The 19,680-nt window shown below is 43.5% G+C and overlaps 1 protein-coding gene across 6 annotated transcripts in view; it reads left to right on the top strand.

The window, feature by feature from the left end:
• ARHGEF7 (Rho guanine nucleotide exchange factor 7) overlaps nucleotides 1-19,680 on the top strand; it is a 133,768-nt gene that overhangs the window by 25,640 nt on the left and 88,448 nt on the right. For all 6 annotated transcript variants that reach the window (XM_070408581.1, XM_070408582.1, XM_070408583.1 and 3 more), the window contains exon 2: nucleotides 1,692-1,778. In XM_070408581.1, the coding sequence (XP_070264682.1) occupies nucleotides 1,692-1,778 (87 nt within the window). The remainder of the gene's footprint in view (nucleotides 1-1,691; nucleotides 1,779-19,680) is intronic.

The following is a 19,680-nucleotide window of genomic DNA, read 5'->3' as shown; positions in this document are numbered from 1 at the left end:
TTTTAAAATGTTATCAGGATGTCAGAAGTTAATACTTTGCAACTATTTAACATTATGAAGATTTTAGATGTTAACTACACATTTGGAACATAGATTTTCAAAATTTTTTTAGGAAGGAGCAAAAAGAACTAGGAGGGAACTTTGGTTTTGATGTTCTTCTCTGCCGTCTACAAAAACAAAACAAATCTGTTCAAATTGGGAGGGAAATATGTTGGCACTTTCTTTGAAGAATTTTTAAATTATGGGGGAAGAAAAGTCACATTTCCTCCCTCTCTACATGCTGATTTTGTTTTGATTTCTAATTGTAAAAGACCTGAGCACTTTGAAATGAAACCACAGTCTCTACCTGATGTAATGTCCTAATTTCCCCCTAGAGGACAGTACAAAAAGGCCTTGAATGTCCTCAAAAATGCTAGAAATCTGGATGATGACTTGGTGTAACTGCCAAAACTTAAAGTCTTCATATACAGTTCAGAACAACACAACAAAAAGCGCTTCTGATGTCTCCGGCTTTCCCCTCGATTTTCTGTGTAACTGGTACTGTTCCTGGTTTCCCTCATGTCTCTGGCCCTGGGAGGCTGTCCATGATTATTTACGTGTGTGAGCCGTGGCCCTCACAGTTCTGCCTGGGACCAAGCACCAGGCAGTCTGCGGAGCCCTCCTCCGCTTCACCTGTGGTGGAGGCTGCACTGGCCACAGTTTCTCTCCAGCTGACTTACTCGCTGACTTGTAATCGGCTATTTTCGTTAATCATTCGTGAAGCACATGGTCTGTATTTGGGAAAAGAAACGTTGCACTGTAATTCCAACATGCATAATTTATGTTGCTAATTACTTTAAACCGTCGTATTAAAATGCTAACTCCACCCTCCCCCGAGCCCAAGGTGGGGAAGAACTGAAGAAACACTGCGTTCTTCACAGCCCCTTTGGGGTTGCTCAAGCCACCGAGGCCGAGCTCACCCGCGTTCCTCTGGACGGGGCAGCCTGTCCAAGGGGGTCGTGTCTGACGTGGAGCACCAGGTGCTGGGAGGAGGAGGGCGCGCGTGGGCCGGGCCAGGTGGGCCGAGTCCGAGGACCAGGTGCCGGGAGGAGGGCGCGCGTGGGCCGGGCCAGGTGGGCCGAGTCCGAGGATGCGCACCAGGTGCCGGGAGGAGGACGCGCGTGGGCCGGGCCAGGTGGGCCGAGTCGGAGGATGAGGACCAGGTGCCGGGAGGAGGACGCGCGTGGGCCAGGTCAGGTGGGCCGAGTCGGAGGATGAGGACCAGGTGCCGGGAGGAGGAAGAGGCTGCGCCTGGGCCGGGCCAGGTGGGCCGAGTCCGAGGATGAGGACCAGATAGCGAGAAGAGGAGGCCTCGCGTGGGGCCAGGTGGGCGGCCGAAGTGAGGACCGGAAGAGGGCGCGCGGGGGGCCGCCCGGGGCGCGGTCTGAACACGTCACTTCCGGCGCCGGGTCCAGTTCCTGGTGAGGGAAGGGGCCTGAGATTGGTGCAGCCCGGAGGAAGGAAAGAGGGTGAGGAGAGGCAGCGCCTGGCCAGGCGAGCGGCGGGGGCGGCCGGGGGCGCTCTGGGCCGCGGGGTTCTCCCTCCCGGATCCTCCCGCCGGGCCGCCGCGGGTTGGCCCGGGGGCGCGGGCGCGGGCGCGGCCCCCCGCGGAGCTGCGCGTCTGTGCTGAGCGGCTGTGCTCTGTGTTGCAGGTCTACCCGGAGCCGCGCAGCGAGAGCGAGTGTCTGAGCAACATCCGCGAGTTTCTGCGAGGCTGCGGGGCCTCCCTGCGCCTGGAGGTGAGCGGTGGGGCGCGGGGACCCCGGGGGCCGGCGAGGGGCGCCCCAGGGTGTGAACGCGGCCCCAGGACGGGGAGGAGCCGCGTACCGAGCTCCGAAGTTGGCCCTCTGTGCAGTGAGAGAAAATGGTTCCAGCAGCTTGGGGTGCAGGCGACACATTTTCGACAGCTGCCTGTTACGGGGCGACCTGGTTGCTTGGCGCTTGCCTCCGCTGGATCTGCTGTTAGGGCTCCGAGGGCGACCCGCCGCCAGGCCTGGGTCCGCGCGTCCGAGCCCCTGGAAGCGGATGAGGCAAAGCCGGGCGCTAGTAAAATGGGTCCCAGTCCTCGTCCAGCCTCACTCCTCAAGGCGTTCCTTTTCTCCCAGGAATTAGGCGGGCTTCACTCCAACATTCGATGTTTCGATCAGAGACACGCTGGCTGGCCCATGTCTTGGGGAGGACGCTGGGCGGTGTGTCTCCGCCGAGTGGCCTAAGGTTTTGTCCCTGCGCTACATACAGCCTTTCAGGGATGCTCCCTGGCGACTTGTCTCTCTCATCTTGTTTTAACATGCGATTTGTCTTCATCTCGGGGTAGTGCTTTAGATCCAGAAACCCAGCTGGGCATTTACTTCAGAATTACAGGCCGATGCGGCCGCAGTTAGATCTGTGCTGAACTCTGGTGCTCTCTGGCTTCCCTTCGTCACCGCGCTCGTGGCCTCTGGTTCCTTATCGGAGAACAGAGTGGGATCCTGAGCTCCGGGCTAACGGTGTACGGAAGCGGCTCTCGCAGAACCTGTTATGTAAGGTGGATCCACAGAGGGTTTCTGTCCAGTCTCTCATTGTAGGTTTCTTGGGGGGAAATCTAGCAGTCATTCACTCTGTGAGGGAAGGTTATAAGGAGAGCTTATCTGTTATTTGAAATTCGATGCGTAGGCATTCATAGAGATGGGGATACTGTTTTTATGAATGATTGTAAGCCGAGATGCTTTATTGTTGGGAGTATTTGATGTCTGCGAGGAAACCTTATACTGACAAGGGAGAAGGCTTAGTGGAGATTCCCAAAGGGCCTTTTCCTCTGCTGGATGGGCTTTGGCATTTTATCACTGAATTTCCCTAGCGGGCTGTGATAATATGCTTTGCTTGTAGCAATTTTTGCTTTTTCTCGACCTCTGTTGTGGAATTGTATTATCCTCTTCAAACCAACGCGTTTTGTTTAGAGTACATTTGAAATCCAGTTTGCACATTAAGATTATAATTAGACAACTTCTGTGTAAAACTTTTAAAGCATTGTTTTAAAAAAAGTTACGTGTTAAAAAAACCCCTCATCCTTAGTTTTCCAAAGGTTGCTGTTGAAATGTCATGTAACGATTTTTAAAAAATTTATAATTGAGAGTTTATTTAAAGATGTATTAGAAAAGTCTCTTCACTAACATATCCCAAGCATCTAGAACAGTGCTTGGCACATAGTAGACCTTCGGTAAATATTTGTAATTGATTGATGAGCTTGCAGTTTAGTTGATAACAATTTTTTTAAGGTAAAGGGAAATTATGACTTATTTTGTGCTGTTTTTAAAGAGTAAATATCTCTTTCATCAAACTTAAAATATAGGCAAATTTATTAGCATTCCATCAAGGGTCAGTTGCAAGCCACACTTAAAATTCCTAATTACATTACAGATAATAAAAATAAAACAGCACATCAGAAACCTCCTAAATGGTTTGTCACTGATTTTTATGAAGTTACCCTGAAAAAGGAGTTTGTATGGACCCAACTTGGGCTTCGAGGCTTGTTCTCATCTGTGGTGTGAAGGAACAGGTCTGTTCCCTAGAAGATGGCCTTGCACTTAGACCACAGTGCAGCAGTTTCCCAGTGACTTTATTTTATTTTCCTTCACATCTTATTTATTTATTCCCCTCCGCCCCTGACCATTTATACCCCCATAAACTCTTCTGCCGCCACCCTCCCTCAACATCTGATTGCTTGAATTATAGATTAGTTTTTGTATAGTTACAGATGTCAAGGTGCTTTGTTCCAGGGGTTTGTTTAGACTTATTTGTAGCAGACTGTCTGTACTTGGTAGATGTATTTGCTTGTTTGCCACCATTTTAAACTATCCCAAGAATTTTAAAGGAAAAGAGGAACTGAATATCATGGTTACTTTATCAGTTATTTCAGTTGAATACACATCGTAATTAGCTGTAGGAAATTCCCCCTACAAGTTGTTCTTATTATCAAAGGAGTTTTAATTTTAAAGGAATATTGTACAGTTTGCGTTTGTTGTTAGAATAGAGCAGAAAATAGAGAAATGTAAGAAAAAAATAAAAATTGTGTACTGCCACATCTAAAGATAACCAGTGTTAAAATTACTGTATATATTTTCAGTCTTCCCCCCCTTTACACAAATGTAAAAAGACTTAAAAAAATATGCATGACATCATTGTATACATAATGTTTTGTAACATGCTTTAATTTAACATAGTGTGACTGTTTTCTCATGTTAAATATTTGCTTACTTTTAAAAGGGTGCTCCATAGTTGCTAGTGGCAATTCCCATTTTTGGATGTAGAGGTTATTTCTAAGTTTTCATTATTGTAAACATTGGACTGTGCAGTGGACATTTCTGTACAAAATCCTTCATCATTATCTTTTAAGGAGACATTCCCTGATAGGGCACTGCTAGGCCGAAGGTAGGGGCTTTTAAAAGGTTTTGAACACTTCACGGCCAAATGTCTCCAGACATTGTTATTACTTTGCCTTTGCCCAGTTAGCAGGATATGGGAGCACTCCTTTCCAGTCCGGTGACTGCCTGTCCCTGTTGTGTTTTCTCTTTCACCCAGGAAGATGGAAAACATTTTGGCTTTTCTTCCTTGTATTGTTGACCGTGCCTGTATACCTAGGTTCATGGTAAACTAAGGCAGATGTGAGGCGCTTGAAATTTCTTGCATTGGATGTTTGAAAGAGGATGTGAGAGGAAAGCTGCTAGAATAGAAAATAAAAGTTGACATCCTCAGACGTTTGCTTTCTCACGAGTAACCTCTAGCTTTGTGTTGGCCAGAGGCGTTTTGTGGCTGGTCTGTATAAGTGGGAACTCTGGCTGGAAGCGAACCTGGAGACTGTAAAGGGGCTGATTTCCCTTTGTGTGTGAATGATGTCATTTTCACTTTCTCTCTTTAAGTTGAGAGAGTACGAAAAGATGTTCGGGTGGGCTCTGCAGTATTGTAATCAGCTGGGCTGATTTAGTGAGTTAGGCTGAGGTTTTGGGAAAGGAATTGCCTTACACATTCCTAAACACTTACCTTCCCTCTGTACTTCTGAAGGACAAACTCTTTTATTTATGATACTTCTTTGCCCTAATGCTCAATTCGCTTCTAGATTTTTAACCAAGGTTATGATTGCGATTTCATCCAAAAGAATATTTTAAAATACTATTAAAATAATAGTCCTGGCCAGTGTGGATCAGTGGTTAGAGAGTCAGCCCGCACACCGAAGGGTCCCAGGTTCGATTCCCAGTCAAGGGCATGTACCTGGATTACAGGTTCAATCCCCAGTCCTGGTTGGAGTACGTGTGGGAGGTATGATGTGTCTCTTTCACATCAATGTTTCTCTCCCTCTCCATCCCTCCTCCCCCCAACTCCTCTCCCTTCCCTCTGTCCCTTCCACTCTTTTTAAAAATCAATGGAAAAAATATCCTTGGGCGAGGATTAAGAAAAAATAAATAAAGGAAATAATTAACACATGCTTATATGGAAAATTAAAACTTGTTGATGCAGGCTTAAGAATTAATTTAAAAAATGTTTTTATTGATTTTAGAGAGAGGAAGGAAGGGGGGAGAGAGAGAAACATCAATGAGAGAGAAATTTCTTTTGGCTGCCTCCTCTTGGGGATGGAGCCTGCAACCTGGGCATGTGCTTTGATCTGGAATCGAACCCTCGACCTCTCAGTGCATGGGAAGACACTCAATCAACTGAGCCACACTGGCCAGAGCAAAGATTTTGAATAAAGACAAAAGTATATCTATAGTTGTTTCCCTAGGGATGGGATGCCCCACCCAAGTGTTACCTTCGTTTTAGATTTAGACAGATAGTTAAACTGCATACTGTAGCTTTGCATTGAAGGTGTTTTAGGCCACACAGCAGTCTTCTTAGCTAGACATCTTCTGTATCATTGACTCAGTGGTAAGCTGGAAATGGTAGGTAATGACATAGTATTTATTGGTGGACTTATTGAATAAACTTTCAAGTCAGTTTATTTATGCCTTTACCAGAAATTGCCTTTCAAAAAAATTGAAATGTTTTGTAATTAAAAGGTCACTTGAGAGGTGAAAAGGGTATTATCTGAACATTTTGTAGGTACTTAAAAGCAAAGAAAGCCAAATTCTACTCAGGTACTATAATTCTATTTTCATTTTTCCTGGCAAAAAGTGTCAAAGTTGACTCTGTCTTACATTTTATTTAGTTCTTATCAAACTGTCTTGTGGGGTGAGCATTTAGTCACCTCTGTGTCTAGGCTGCTTTCCCAGTGTGGATAATTAGACCTTTCCCTCTATTTCAGATATTTGGGTGCCTCATCTAGGTCATCACTACCCAATAGAAATATAGTGCAAACTACATTTGTAATTAAAAAATTTCCATTAACACATTTAAAAAGTAAAAAATATGAAGTTAATTTTAATAATGCATTATTAATCCACTGTATTCATAATGATGTTCTTTCAATGTGTAGTTAATATAAAAATAGTAATGAGCTTGTTAAATCTTTAAAATCTTGTGTGTATTTGTCACACTCACAGCATACCTCAACTATGGATTAGCAACATTTCAAGTGCTCAACAGTTCACGTGGCAAGTGGCCTCACATTGGACAGTGCAAGTGCAAGTCTAGATCATTGAAGAGGCTGGAGAAATAGTCATCTTCAAAATTAAATGGGAGTAACATTTGCTGAGTACAAATTATGGGCTAGACATTTCATATATACTATTTTATTTAACCTCCCCAAATACCCTGCAAAGAAGATGTCACTTTCCCCATTTTGCAGTTGAGATCAACATATTAGATGGTTAAGAGGTCCCACATCATCGGCCAGCACGTGAGAGTGTCAGGATTTGAACTTGGATCCAGTGGCTCTTCCAAGTATGCTGACACCTGGACTGGAGGTAGTTGAGCTGTTTAATGATTATAAGGGAGTACTGTTAGCCTGACTCCTAGCAAGGACCCTCGGCAAGTTGTCAGGAGAATTCAGCTGATGGCAGGGCTGGCCTTGTGGATGTGTGACCTTTGTAGTCAATCACACAGGACCCTGCACTTGGTTTAATGCTCTGCTATCCCTATCTACAATTCTTAAGACTTATTCAACAGGAGCTCTGCATTTTCTTTTTGTGCTGGGCCATGCAAATTGTGTAGTTGGTTCAGCCTAGTGGCATTATTCTTAGAGGTGTATAATAGATAACAAGAATAAATAGCATTTTCTGAGTGCTTATGTCCTGGACCCTGTTCTAAATGTGTATTAAACTCAATTTTTAAGCATCTCTATGAGGTTGTGTCATTATTATCCCCAAATTATGATTAGAAAACTAAGGCATTGGGAAGTAGGGCATCTGCCCAAGGTCCAGAATATCCCACAGTCTCCACTGCTGAACAGTGAAGACCCTGAGAAACTTCCTGCAGTGACACAGGAATTGGAGTAAGTGGGAAATAGGTGTAAAAAGGGAAAAGTGAAGGCAGCTCACATATTTTAAGTTCATATTATCTGTTGTATTAATAAGGCTAAAGTCCAGGCAGGCTGAGTAAGCCTAATAAATTGTGTTCCTGATCCCAAGCAAGAGGAGGTGGAGGAGCAAGAATAAGACCTGGTAAGTTATTATCTCAGGTCACATCCATGCTTCCTCTGCTAGGAAGTCAAGATAATATCTTTTGTGCAGCTTCCCAGGCAGCCACCATCCCACCTGCCTGTCAGTAATAATGACAGGAGGTAATATAGACTCAAGAGTTTTGTTTTTATCAAGTAGGGGTGGGGAACGTCTGGCCTGCCGAGGCAACCGCAGGTGGGACTTGAAATTCAATAAATCTAGGAGCTTTTTTCATAGCAACATAATTTTTAAATTGACAATTTTGTATGTCTCGTGAATGATATTATAAATATCCAAATGGGCCTTGGCAGAAAAAAGGTTCCCCACCCGTGTGAAAAGGATCCTTTTGAGAAAGCCATCCTCTGGTGTTGGGATGAAAAGAAGGTGGGAAGTGGGGCCAGTGTGCATTTCCCAGTGGGAGAACCTCAGGGTGAAAGGGAAGGGGACTTAGCTAGAGCTGAGCATCAGGCCAGATAGCTAACATTTCTGCAAAGCCAGGATTGTAGTATTCAGTGAAACTTCTACCTCCTTCACTAGCTACCGGTTTAATAACAGGGCCTCACCCATGATTCTAATTTTCCTGTAAAAAGCCCTTGATGTTGGACTCAGATACTTCAGGGCTGCCTGCTGGGCCACCTCGGGTAACTATGCAAGTCTTTTCAATGCAGCTGGTCAGGCTCACTTACTAGTAAGAGTTGTATAACTCAAATCTCAAGTAGTTATTTAGCAAGTACTGGTGTTATTTAACACATGCAATAAAATAGGCTGTTTTGCCACCATGAGAATAAGACCTCTGGGCTAGAGGCATAGGACTTAGAGGACACCAAGGGCATGTCATCAGGTTGCATTTGAAAACTTCCTTTTATTCAAGTAAGAGGTGTACAAAGCATATTCCAAGCCTTAGAAGCCAACAGTTCTACCTCTCTTCTACCCCAGAAGCAAACTTTTAACACGTGGCTCTTTCTCTTGGTCTTTACTTTGGTATTTATTCCACCTGCTGTGTGTCTTCTCATGTAGTGTTGCCACCTGTGGGATAGCCCATGTGGCCTCCAGCCCAGTGTCCTGCCAGCCTGTCTGTCCCTGATCCCCATCATTCAGAGGGTCGGGCCCAGGAGCCTGGCCATAGTGGGTGGAACTTCTCATGACTTGAACCCTTTCCACTTCTGGCCCTCCCAAATGCTCTTGGACTTTCCATTCCAGGCATGTCAGACGATTTGAGATGTCCAAATGGTATTTGTTGTTTCATTTTACAAATAATGGCATGGGTTCTGTGCCGAGTGCTGTTCTGGTGGCTTCACCTGTATTATCTTGTTTAAACCTTGTAATGACTTTCACTTTAGGAAAGAAACTGAGCTAGAGATGTTTAGGAACAGAGCCATGGTTACTCAGCTACTGAGTGGTGGGGCCAGATTCAAACAGGGAGTCAGGCTGTGCCTGCATCTCCTGTGGAGGCTGTTTCTGATGCCCATTCTGTCTCTGTGCCAGGAGCCCCTTGAGGTGGCCATCTGCATGGTTTTCTGCTTTGAAGCTGGCCAACCTCAACTCTGCCGTCACCACCAGGGTCTTTCAGACTATTTTTGCTATTTGCCTCTGCCTGTGGCACCTTCACCACAGCGCCATTACTTGTACGTGTGTCTCCTTGGGTTGCTCCTTGAGGGCAGATTGTGTGTCTTTGTTTAATATTTGAGTTTTAGTGTCTCAATTAACAGGCACTAGATAGATATTTGTTGAATTGGTAAAAACCCTGTGGGGTGCCCCATCTAGACCATTGGTAAAGGGGCTCAGCATGTTTGTAGAGTCCCATCTGTTCTCTCACAATTTAGCCTTTTCTCCCCACCTCCCACCCCCATTCACATTTTTTACTCTTCTTTCTTATCTCTCAAATTTTTGTTTTATTCTTTCACGGCCTTGCTTTATGAACTACATCTAGCTAAAATATAACTGAAAAAGTCACCCTTTTTTCTCATTTTATGAAGTAGGTGTCTGCTGATCTAATAAACAAAGGGCGGCTAGTCGTGCTGGTAGCCTGACTGTAGTTGAGGAGTTGTTCCGGGCCCTGGTCCTTCTTGGCGATGGCTTACCTTTGGCAGAGCACAGCGGGAGGCAGCGTGGGGGCCTGGTAGTTCCAGTCTTAGCATCCTAGAGTTTTAGAATCAGGAAAGACCGTGAGCCTGGTTAGAAAACTGGTACAAGAGAAACTGAGGATTTCCCATAGAGAGCACTGTGGAATAGAAGCTCTCTGTGCAGCCTCTTTCCCTCGGGGGTGATGTGCCACAAAATGTCCAGAGCTTCCTCAGACTCCTTATACAGGGACAGGAAATTTCTGTAGTCCCCACTGTGGGAGACTTAGGAGAATCTGGGGGAGGGGCAGCATGTGTGTATTGAAGAAATCCATGCGTGACTCTATTATCAACCTTTTGTCTCTACACTGGAAGGGGCCCAGAATCTTTCTGTTAGAAACTGGTCATAGCTCAGGTAGAGGCATATGATCTAGGTGAAATATGTCAGGTGTTGGATATGATGCATTCTGCATATGTGTGGAGTTAGGAGGGCCATGCTCACTGAGGAAGTGGGAGGGCCTGCCCTGTGCTGGACTATAGCTAATGGTGTGCTTGCAGCTGCCACTTTGGACATGCTGCTGCTCTGTGCTGGCTTGTCTGGGCTGGCTCAGCTGACCATGCAGGGGAGTCTGGGTGTTGATGGGAAAGTCTCTCACTAGTCTTAGAATGGGGGAAAGAATTGTGTGTTTGACAAACACACGCATTATTTTGAATATTACTAGATCACACGTGCATTTTTCATTTTGCAATTGGACAAGGATGTCCAGTGTTGTCAGTTGGTGGGGAAAATTCTTTATCAAGGGTCTATGCTCTTATTTTCCAGTAAGGCCTTGTGAAAAATGATATATTGTCAGTCATGACTGATGAGTGAGACAGTATGAATTTGGAACTCATACACCTGTGTGGTCATGACTGCCTATTTCTCTATCCATAGAAAATTCTAGTTACTTGTTGTTTTGCCTTTTGCCTCATTCCCCTCTTACTTCCTATTTATCATCTAAAATAAAACACAAAAAACAGGCTTCTCTGAATATCTTTCAGTCATCACTTTTTAATTTTCACTTAAAAACAAATCAAGAAAATCCCTATTGGTCTTGTAGGAAGGAGGAATTCTCACTCCTCTTTTTCCTGACAGGTATTTGTCCTGAAGCAGTTTGTATCCCTGAAGAATTCCTTTAAGTCCTAGGAACCAGTAAGGACAGGTTCCCGTGAATAACTACAAAACAAAATACAAGGCCTTTCAGATCATATTTAGATGTGAGGTCTGCATTTAGAATGTTTTAAAGAATAAAACTGCATCCTCTTGGGTAGCAGTGTGGAGCTTGTAATATACTGATTCCAGGGGCCCTTTGGAGAGTTTCTGATTTAATTATTTTGGTGTTTAAGCTGATCCAGCTGGGTCTTTAAAATTAGGGTGTGGTGAGGTAAGGAGAGATCTGGCTGGGAGAGGGAACCTCATGATTTTCCCATGTTTGAAGAGCCGAGAACCCAGCTCAGCAAGTATACTTTTCTCCAGCCTTCTCATTGCAAAACTAGGCCAGCCATCTGTGGTGGGAATTTCAGGGAAATCTGGGTGGCAACAGTTGAGATCTTGAAGTGCTGTTGGGCCTATCAGAATTGTTTATTTAAATCTTTGTTTCAAGAAAGGCCTATGGATGATGAGTGAAATGCTTTTATTTTCTACTTAAAAGAGGGGCTAAGGGTGGTGAGGGGCTGCTAGAGAGAACCTCATAATATGCCCCCTTTTCTTATTTTGAAAAATTTATAATTACCCGAAAGGTTGGAAGACTAAACACCCTGTGCCTTCACTTAGATTGCCGTTATAGACACCTTTGCCCTTTTGTTCTCTGACATATTTGTATTTTGTTAATCATTTAAACCACGTGGTAGACCTGATACTTGCCTTTGAATACTCAGCATGTATGTTTTTAAAATGAGAGCATTCTCCTCCATAACCAAGGTACTGTTGATACATCCAAGACCTTGTCCATTGTTTTAGTAATACTATGTCAGATATAGTCCATATTCACATTTGCCCAGTGGTCTCCAAGTGACTGTGTTGTAGTTTTTATTTAAATGTAGGCTCCAAACAAGGGGTCATGCATTGCATTTGGTTTGTCATGTCTTGTTAGTCTCTTTCAGTTCTAGAAGAGTTCCTCCACCTTTATCATTTATGACTGATGGGTTTGAAGAATACAGAGTTGTTATGTAGAGTGTCCCACAGTCTGTTCAGGATCTGATTTAGGTTAAACATTTTATTTTTTTTATTTACACATGTATGTATGTATGTATGTATGTATATGTTTTTATTGATTTTAGAGAGAGAGGAAGGGAGAGAGAGAAACATCGATGAGAGAGAAACATTGATTGACTGACTCCTGCACACACCCTACTACTAATTGAACCTGCAACCCAGGCATGTGCCCTGACCAGGAATTGAACTGGCGACCTTCTGGTGCATGGGGCGATGCTCAACCAACTGAGGCACACTGCTGGGCTGGGTTAAACGTTTTAGGCAAGAATTCTACACAAGTGATGCTCTGTATTTCCATGATCATATCAGAACGAGCTTACGTCAATGCATTCCATACTGCCAATGCTAAGTTCTATCACTTATCTAAGGTGACATTCACCAGATCTCTCAGTTGTAAAGATGCTCTTTTCCCCTTGTACTTAGTATGTAATCTGTTGCAGGTCTCCCCAAAAGTCTTTTCACCTGATGCTCCTAGCATTCCTTGATCATCCTTCCTGAATTTAGTTACTCATGTTTAGAATCCACAATAGCCCTTACAATGGAACACAGAGACTAACCTAGACAAGATTAAAATCAACAGAGCTAGATAGAGATAAGATTTTTATCAAAGGTCAGGTAAGAAACTATAAACATAAAACAAGGAACTGTAGAAGGTCAAAGTAGGATCCAAAACATATGATGATGTAACTATAGAGGCATGCTTATAGGATCAAATGGTATAAATACAGATGTAACAGGAGAATAAACAGAGAATCTGGCTATGCTGATCATCTGAACGCTGTCTCCGTGTCCTTCATTCTTTGCTGACGCTGTCCTCACCTTTGGGAACCCCTGGACTGCTGGGCTGGACCCTGGCAGGCCTGGCCTGCGGGATTGGGCCAAAACCAGCTCTCCAACATCCCCCGAGGGTTCCCGGATTGCGAGAGGGCGCAGACCAGGCCAAGAGACCCCACCTGTGCACGATCGGGCATGAGCTCAGTTTTATCCAGGTGGACTTCAGGTGTGAATACTAAAAAAATTAATTGAAGAGGAAGGAACCAACAGAACATTTCCATTGCACTAATGAGAAGAACTGAGAAAATGCAATCACTTTAAAAACTTTATACCAGCAGCTGGATAGTAATAGCGACTGCTTGCTGAGTGGCTCCTAAGTACTAGAGCAGCCACAAGGCAAGGCTGTAAAGTAGATTCAGTTAGCCTTGGTACACTGAGGAGAAACAGATCTAGAGAGGTAAAAAATATGCCTGATATATGACATTTACTAAGTGGCGGAGTTGGTATTTGAATCAGGTTTATGGAGATTTCAGAACTTCTAAATTTAGAATTGAAGATCAGCTGAAACAAGGAGATGGTGGCAGTTCAGTTGGTGGAAGCTCTTGTAAAAGGGAAGAGGACTGGGAAGATTATGGGCCCTTAGACATTTGATCTTTTCAGAAAACTAGGGAAGTATAGTGTCCATAAGTTCATGGTTTTGAATTCTTAATGTGTTAATTAATCTGCACCATGCAACTGAGATGGTCTTTATTTAAGATTTAGGATGACTAATTGTAAACTGTTAGTTTTCTACATATTTTCCATCATTTTTGGTGTGATGGCTAACTAGTTAAAGCCATTCAGTATAGTAACCTGGAGAATAAAGAAATCAGAGATAATGGATCATTAGCAACTTTATTAAAAGCTTGAATAAATTCTACTCTTGTTGCATTTGCTAATTGTTTATCTCTTAGTGGTGACTTTATTAAAAATTCAGATTGCACACAACTTTGGATTTCGTGTGCATGTACTGATTATAATGTAAAAGGCATTTTTTATTTGGATCATGGCCAGGAGTTTGAAGAACATCAATCAAATGGAGATGCTTGAAGAATCAAGACAAGGCAGTTTAGGGGCTTGGAAGTTTGCATAGTAACTTTCATGTCCCAACTTCAGTTTTGAGATCTCTTTGCCAAGACAAAAACCTAGAAACTTACCTTCTTCCTGGTTTTCAGCAACTTGTTGGAATCTTGGTTTTGAACTGGCCCATAGAAGAGGAGAAGGTGATTTCATATTGGGAGTGTTCTTAGGAAGATTGCTACATTGTTCACATAGGATGAGAACATGAGATTTTCTTTTACCAGAGCATTTATTGGGTAGAATGTGTTTTGAAAATGTGATAACAAAGATCAAGCTTGTATTTCATTGCTAGTGGAGAGCAGGGAAGTGTTTCTTCTGGTAGTGGTAGTCAGTCTGCATGCAATTTATGAGGCCAGTCCTTGCGGCTGTGCTTTGCCTGCAGTGGTTCTCAACCTGTGGGTCGCGAACAATGAAAATACATCCTGCATGTCAGATATTTACATTACGATTCATAACAGTAGCAAAATTATAGTTATGAAGTAGCAATGAAAATGATTTTATGGTTGGGGGTCACCACAACATGAGGAACTGTATAAAGGGTCGTGGCATTAGGAAGGTTGAGAACCACTGTTTAAGGGAACACACATGTCTCTGCTGGTAGCATCGGTGAGTCTGTGTAGCAAATAAAATGAATACACATAACTGGGAAACAGGCAGCTCCTGTAAGGCCTGTAAGAGTGACAGTGAGTGACACGGGGTTGGGATTTAGAAAGAAAGACCATTTCAGATGGCCAGCCTGCAATAATGGGTAGACAAAATATTTGGGTGGGGGACAAAGCCTGCCACTGCTTTCTGGTTGGCCTTCAGACTTCTCAAATTGATTTGTTGAGTTAAACCAACAAAACGTCCTGAATTTGATCAACTGCCCTAAATTGGAATTAAAGGGAAATCTGAATTGTGGCATTCTGGGACCTAACTGCTTTGGGTTTGTGATAGCTTCATACTTTGGGAGGAAATCTTAGTGTCCTTGGAGATTATAATAGGCATGGAAGGGGAATGCTCAGCCTAGACAGGTGTCAGACATTTTAGAAAGCATTTTTTTTTTTTTTTTTTTTTTTTTTTAAGTTAAAGATTGGGCCCAGCACTAGGGACTCAATTATAGCCCTTCAAAGTAGAACTAAGACCAACAAATGGTAAAGAGGTCTGGGGATGCCAGCAGTGTCATTGTGCTCATGCTAGGAAGCTTTATTAAGTGGTATTTATTTTGAAATAAGTACACAATGTGTGTGTGTGTGTGTGTATAAATATATATATATATATAAATTACATAGAGACCTGCAGGTAAAGAGATAGCATTTTATGGTATTTAGATACCATATGGTATTTTATGGGTCCTAATTTTTCAAAAAACAAAGATGTCCTGAATGAATGAGTGAATATATTTGGTCTTAAGCTTATGTTTTTCTTTCTCTCTGAAAGTGAGCATCTGGAAGTTTTGATGGCATCTATACTCAAGTCTTAATGTCAAGCACCATCTACTTACTGTTCTGTCTTTTCTGATCACCCAAACTTCCTTTGAACTTTACATGTCGAATGGTGAAAGTTATATTTGCATAGCGTTGAATAGTTTGTAAAGTACTTGTACTTTCTAATGTTACCATTGTAATAGCTAATCATTACAAAGCCCTTTAGATTTTTACTTGTAAAATCCCATTCTAATCCACTTCCTCTGTGTGCCACTGTGACTTCCTTCATTTAGATCCCAATGAAAGGGAGGATTTAGTATACCTGCCCTGCCTCCCACCTTCCTCACAAACTCCTCTATATCCCAATTTTGTAATTGCACTGTTCGGTGACTCTTAATTTTTCAGTAATTACTTTGATAAATTTAAAAACTATACCAGAGACCTGTCTTTCTTAATTTATCACCTTCAACTTTACTCCTTAATGAAAAATGAGGAACTCCAGGGGGCATGGTGGGCAGCATGGAGGGAGGGGCCTGATTCCCCTGGTGTTACTGTCTAGCAGTTTCTTGTCTGTTGGACTGTCTTTTTCCTGATGCTCTGGCCAGAGAGGGCAGGCTTTTCTCCAGGCTGTTTTTGTCTGCACTCTTGTGTCTTGGCTACAGTTTTCTCTAGCTCTTAGTCTGGGGCATTTGAAGTAAAAAGAAAATCCCGAGAACCCCTGCCATGTTGTTTCTCAGGACCCAAAACCGTTAGCCAGTCTGCCTCTCCTCTCCACATCTGTTTGTAAAATAAGATTGACATGAAGTGTCCAGCATAGCACCCAGGGGCCTTGTTCTCCGAGGCTGCTGCATCCATCCATCCTCTATTCTGCTGCCTGTGCTTCAGCTCCATGGTGATTTCTGTTTGTGACTAAGACTTTTCAACGCTTTCATTGCTCAGCTGTCTTGCCTCTCTTCTTAGGACTTTGTCCTTCCCCTTCCCCAGGCCTTCTTGACCAATGTACCTACAATACTTGGTTGGTGTTTCTGTCCCTGTCCTCCTGGTTTGGGTATTGATACAGTAGAATCCACAAAACAATATGATTTAGTTCTCATTTTAAACTGAAAAATTGTTTGGGGATATGTTGGGTACAAGTAGAATTCATCATCAAACTTTAATTTTATCCCTGGGTGTGGGAGTAGGCGGAACTAAGCACAAAATCTACAGAAGCCACGAAGGCGAAAATTCACCCTGGCTCTGTTTTTCACATATCCCAACAGTAGGGACCATTTGCATTAAACTTAAATAGCACAACTTATTTAAGATTCGTTTTTACTCATCATGTTCTAAATTCACAAATTCCATTTGACAATGCGATAGGACAAAATTATATTTTTATACTTCAGGAATCACACTCTAGAACTGTGCCAAAAGTAGCAATTTCTTATGTCAAAAATAGCTTCCTCATAAACTCATTGGAAGAGCTGACCTGACTTGTTGCATTTGGAACATTCAAGCTGCATGATTGAGAAATGCTGACTTAGCCTTTCGTTGTAGGGGTCTTTCCATTAGTACAGAGATGTTGGAAAGAAGACTTTTTCTCTCCACATTCCTTGGTATTTTCTTTTTGGGTGTAACTATGGGTGTTATCAGCCAGTGACATCATTTAGGTGGGAGTCATCTATTTTTGCTTTGATATCAGTATGGCTAGGTGGGTCAGAGTCTGTTTTGGTTGGTGATGTCTGTGTTTCTGTGATCAGAAACTCTGCACTAAGTCACACGTGTACAGATTTGCAGGAAGGCTGTACACATTATTGACGTGTACAGTCTCCTTGATGCTCTGCCACAGCGGCTGTGCAGTTGGAGTGGGCAGGTACAGCCAGGTGCTGCTGAGGTGGTGGACTTGGCTGTCTGGGGCTGCTGGTAGTGGTGGTACCTAACAAGGAAGAACATTCCTAAAGCTGCAGCCCACACAGGAAAGCAGAGGAAAGAGATGACCTTAAGCTTTCTATCTATGTCTATGCTGTCACTCTTGCCATTCTTGTTAGTTATGTGAACTGATAATATTTGGTTTGTTTGTTTAAGCCATTTGAGTTGGTTTTACTTGCTTGCAGTTGAAAGATTCCTGGCTAACAATGTCTTCATTATATGATGTATAACACAATCTATTTCCTGATGTCAAGTTTGCTTTTCTATTTTATTATGTGGAAGATACTCCTGAGATCTAATACCCTCGGTGAATTTGGAAGCCAAGGTGAGGTAAACGCAATGATAATGAGGAACCAATCTTTCAGGTCTTATTTAGATTCAGGCACCTTCTGGTTATCTTGGAAAACCCTGTTCCATTTCTTTGTTGGGTGTGTCAGCACTCTGCAGAATGAATTTGATATCTGATTTATCCAACTAGAAGGCGTGGTAACTCAATTTAAAGAGGAAAGCATGGCACATGAAGGTAGTTCTTCCACAGTGGTGGGCACGCTGGTAATTTTCAAGCACTTGTCCTCACATTTTATGAATCTTCCCCCTCCTAAAGGCAGGACTATGGCCCCCTTCCCTGGACTGCATGGATGATTCCTTTTTTAAAAACAATATGGTGTGCTGGTCATTTAAAGGAAAAGAACAGAGAGGTTGGCAGAAACACTTAAAAGCTCCTAAAACTTTTGCATGGGGTTACATGCATCATCCTGCTCAGAGCTGGTGCATGTCATGTCATGGGAAGGCATGGCAATTGGTGGGGATGCACAACTCTCTTCCAGGGAGGGGTGTGAATGGAAGAAAGCAGTGGCACAGTGAGCTGCAGTTCCTTGATTAGAGACAAAGGAAGCTGAAAATAGTGTGATGAATATAAAAATTCTAGATGGGATCAGCATCAGCTCTTAATATACCTTTGAAACCTCAATTTTCCCACAATATTCTGTTGGTTAACGGTATCTCTTTCTGCTAAATCTTCTACCTAGCTAGAGGTTTATGCATGTGGGAGTTCTCACAAGTGCACATACGAGGTCACCCTGCCAGTTGGTTGATGTGTGTAACACAGCCTCATCTTATGTACAGGTGAGCTCTCCTTATTTCAGGTGTTACTTTAGGAACCAAACAGTATTAATTGTGACTATATAAATAAGGAATATGTCAGAATATTTTTAGAGGACTAGCAAAAGTTAAGGCTGGACCAGATTTCCAAGTCTTTGATGGTCAGTTTCAGTTCTTTCAGTGGTGTGTCATTGACAGTGTTTTATGGGTGATGAGTGGTCAGAGTGGTGGGTGCTCTCAGGAGCTAGTTGCTCGGGGCCTCTGCTGGACAGATTGGGGAGGAGCACTAGGCAGGCTTGAGAGCCTCTCAGGCCAGATGGTGTCCTTCTAATGCAGATGGTATAACTTCTCTCCCTGCCTTTTGTCTGTAGCTGAGTGTCTGCACATCTGCTAAGACAACACACAGTTGTCAACTTCTTTTGGAAGCCCTTTCTGAAGTTTGATGGCAGGTGCTTTCTTTCCTCCTCGAGACCAGGGCTGAACCTTCCTGTAGTTGTAGCATCCAGCATAGTGCAGTGAACTGGGCTTCTCAGCATCCCCCAATCTCTGCTGAGGCAGGTGTCAGCTTGGGTGAATATGTGTTCTGCCTGCTAGGTGGGAAGGGGGTCCTTTCAGGCCTTCAGAAGTGTCCTGTCTGGGAGAGTGCTGACTAACATGTGCCTGGTGGCTTCATCGTCTAGCCAGGCCTACCAGTCACCTGGAGCCTCCCTCTTGTCTGGAACCTAGTCATAGGGGATGTACCTCCAGGACAGAGGAATGCCTTACCTATTGTGGAATTGTGGCTCATTTTCCCCACGGTTTTTTTTTTTCCTGCTTCAGCCTTTACAAAGGCAGGTCAGGAAGGCCAGCTCCTGAATTTCCCACCCTTACATTTTCCCTTCTGCCAGGTTTCTTGAGCCTGGTTCTCCCTTGCTCGAAGTTGGTGATTATTCTTTAAAAAGGACACTGTGTCAGAGGTGCCTTAGAAAGGTCAGCCAGTTGAGTGTCTCCCTTCCCAGGTAAGGAAAATGGTGCCTAGGAAGTCCACAGGGGCCAGTGCTCAGAGGTGGGGTTGGCCTTTGGAAGGCCTGTTCTTACTTGACATCCCTCTTGCCCTTCTGGGTTTGGATTGGGTAATCATGGACTTCTGGAGGCCATAGAGTCTGGTTTGTCTGCGGTGACCCTGGTTTATGCTTGTTATCTTGGACTATTTTCTGATAGAGCTCTCATTCTCTCAAAGTGACGCATTGTGGCTGGTGAGTCCGGTGTGCCCTGCAGCGACTACCTTGTCCAGTTGGCTCATTTTCCTTCTAGTCTCAACTTGTCTTCTCTGTACTGCTCCTGTGTTCAGAGCCCTCTTGCATCAGTTGGTCCTTTTAATTTTCTTACAAGTTTGTCTTCAATTGTACCTTGTACAAGACGATAGCCAGGAGTAGCCTGTGTTGGAAAAACCAGCCTGGAGTTTTTGTTATTAG

The sequence above is a fragment of the Myotis yumanensis genome, unplaced genomic scaffold, assembly GCF_028538775.1.
Source record: "Myotis yumanensis isolate MYYU_CA2020_CCGP unplaced genomic scaffold, mMyoYum1.0.hap1 SCAF_3, whole genome shotgun sequence".
NCBI classification, from domain to species: domain Eukaryota; kingdom Metazoa; phylum Chordata; class Mammalia; order Chiroptera; family Vespertilionidae; genus Myotis; species Myotis yumanensis.
This window is presented reverse-complemented; position numbering and strand designations above follow the sequence as displayed.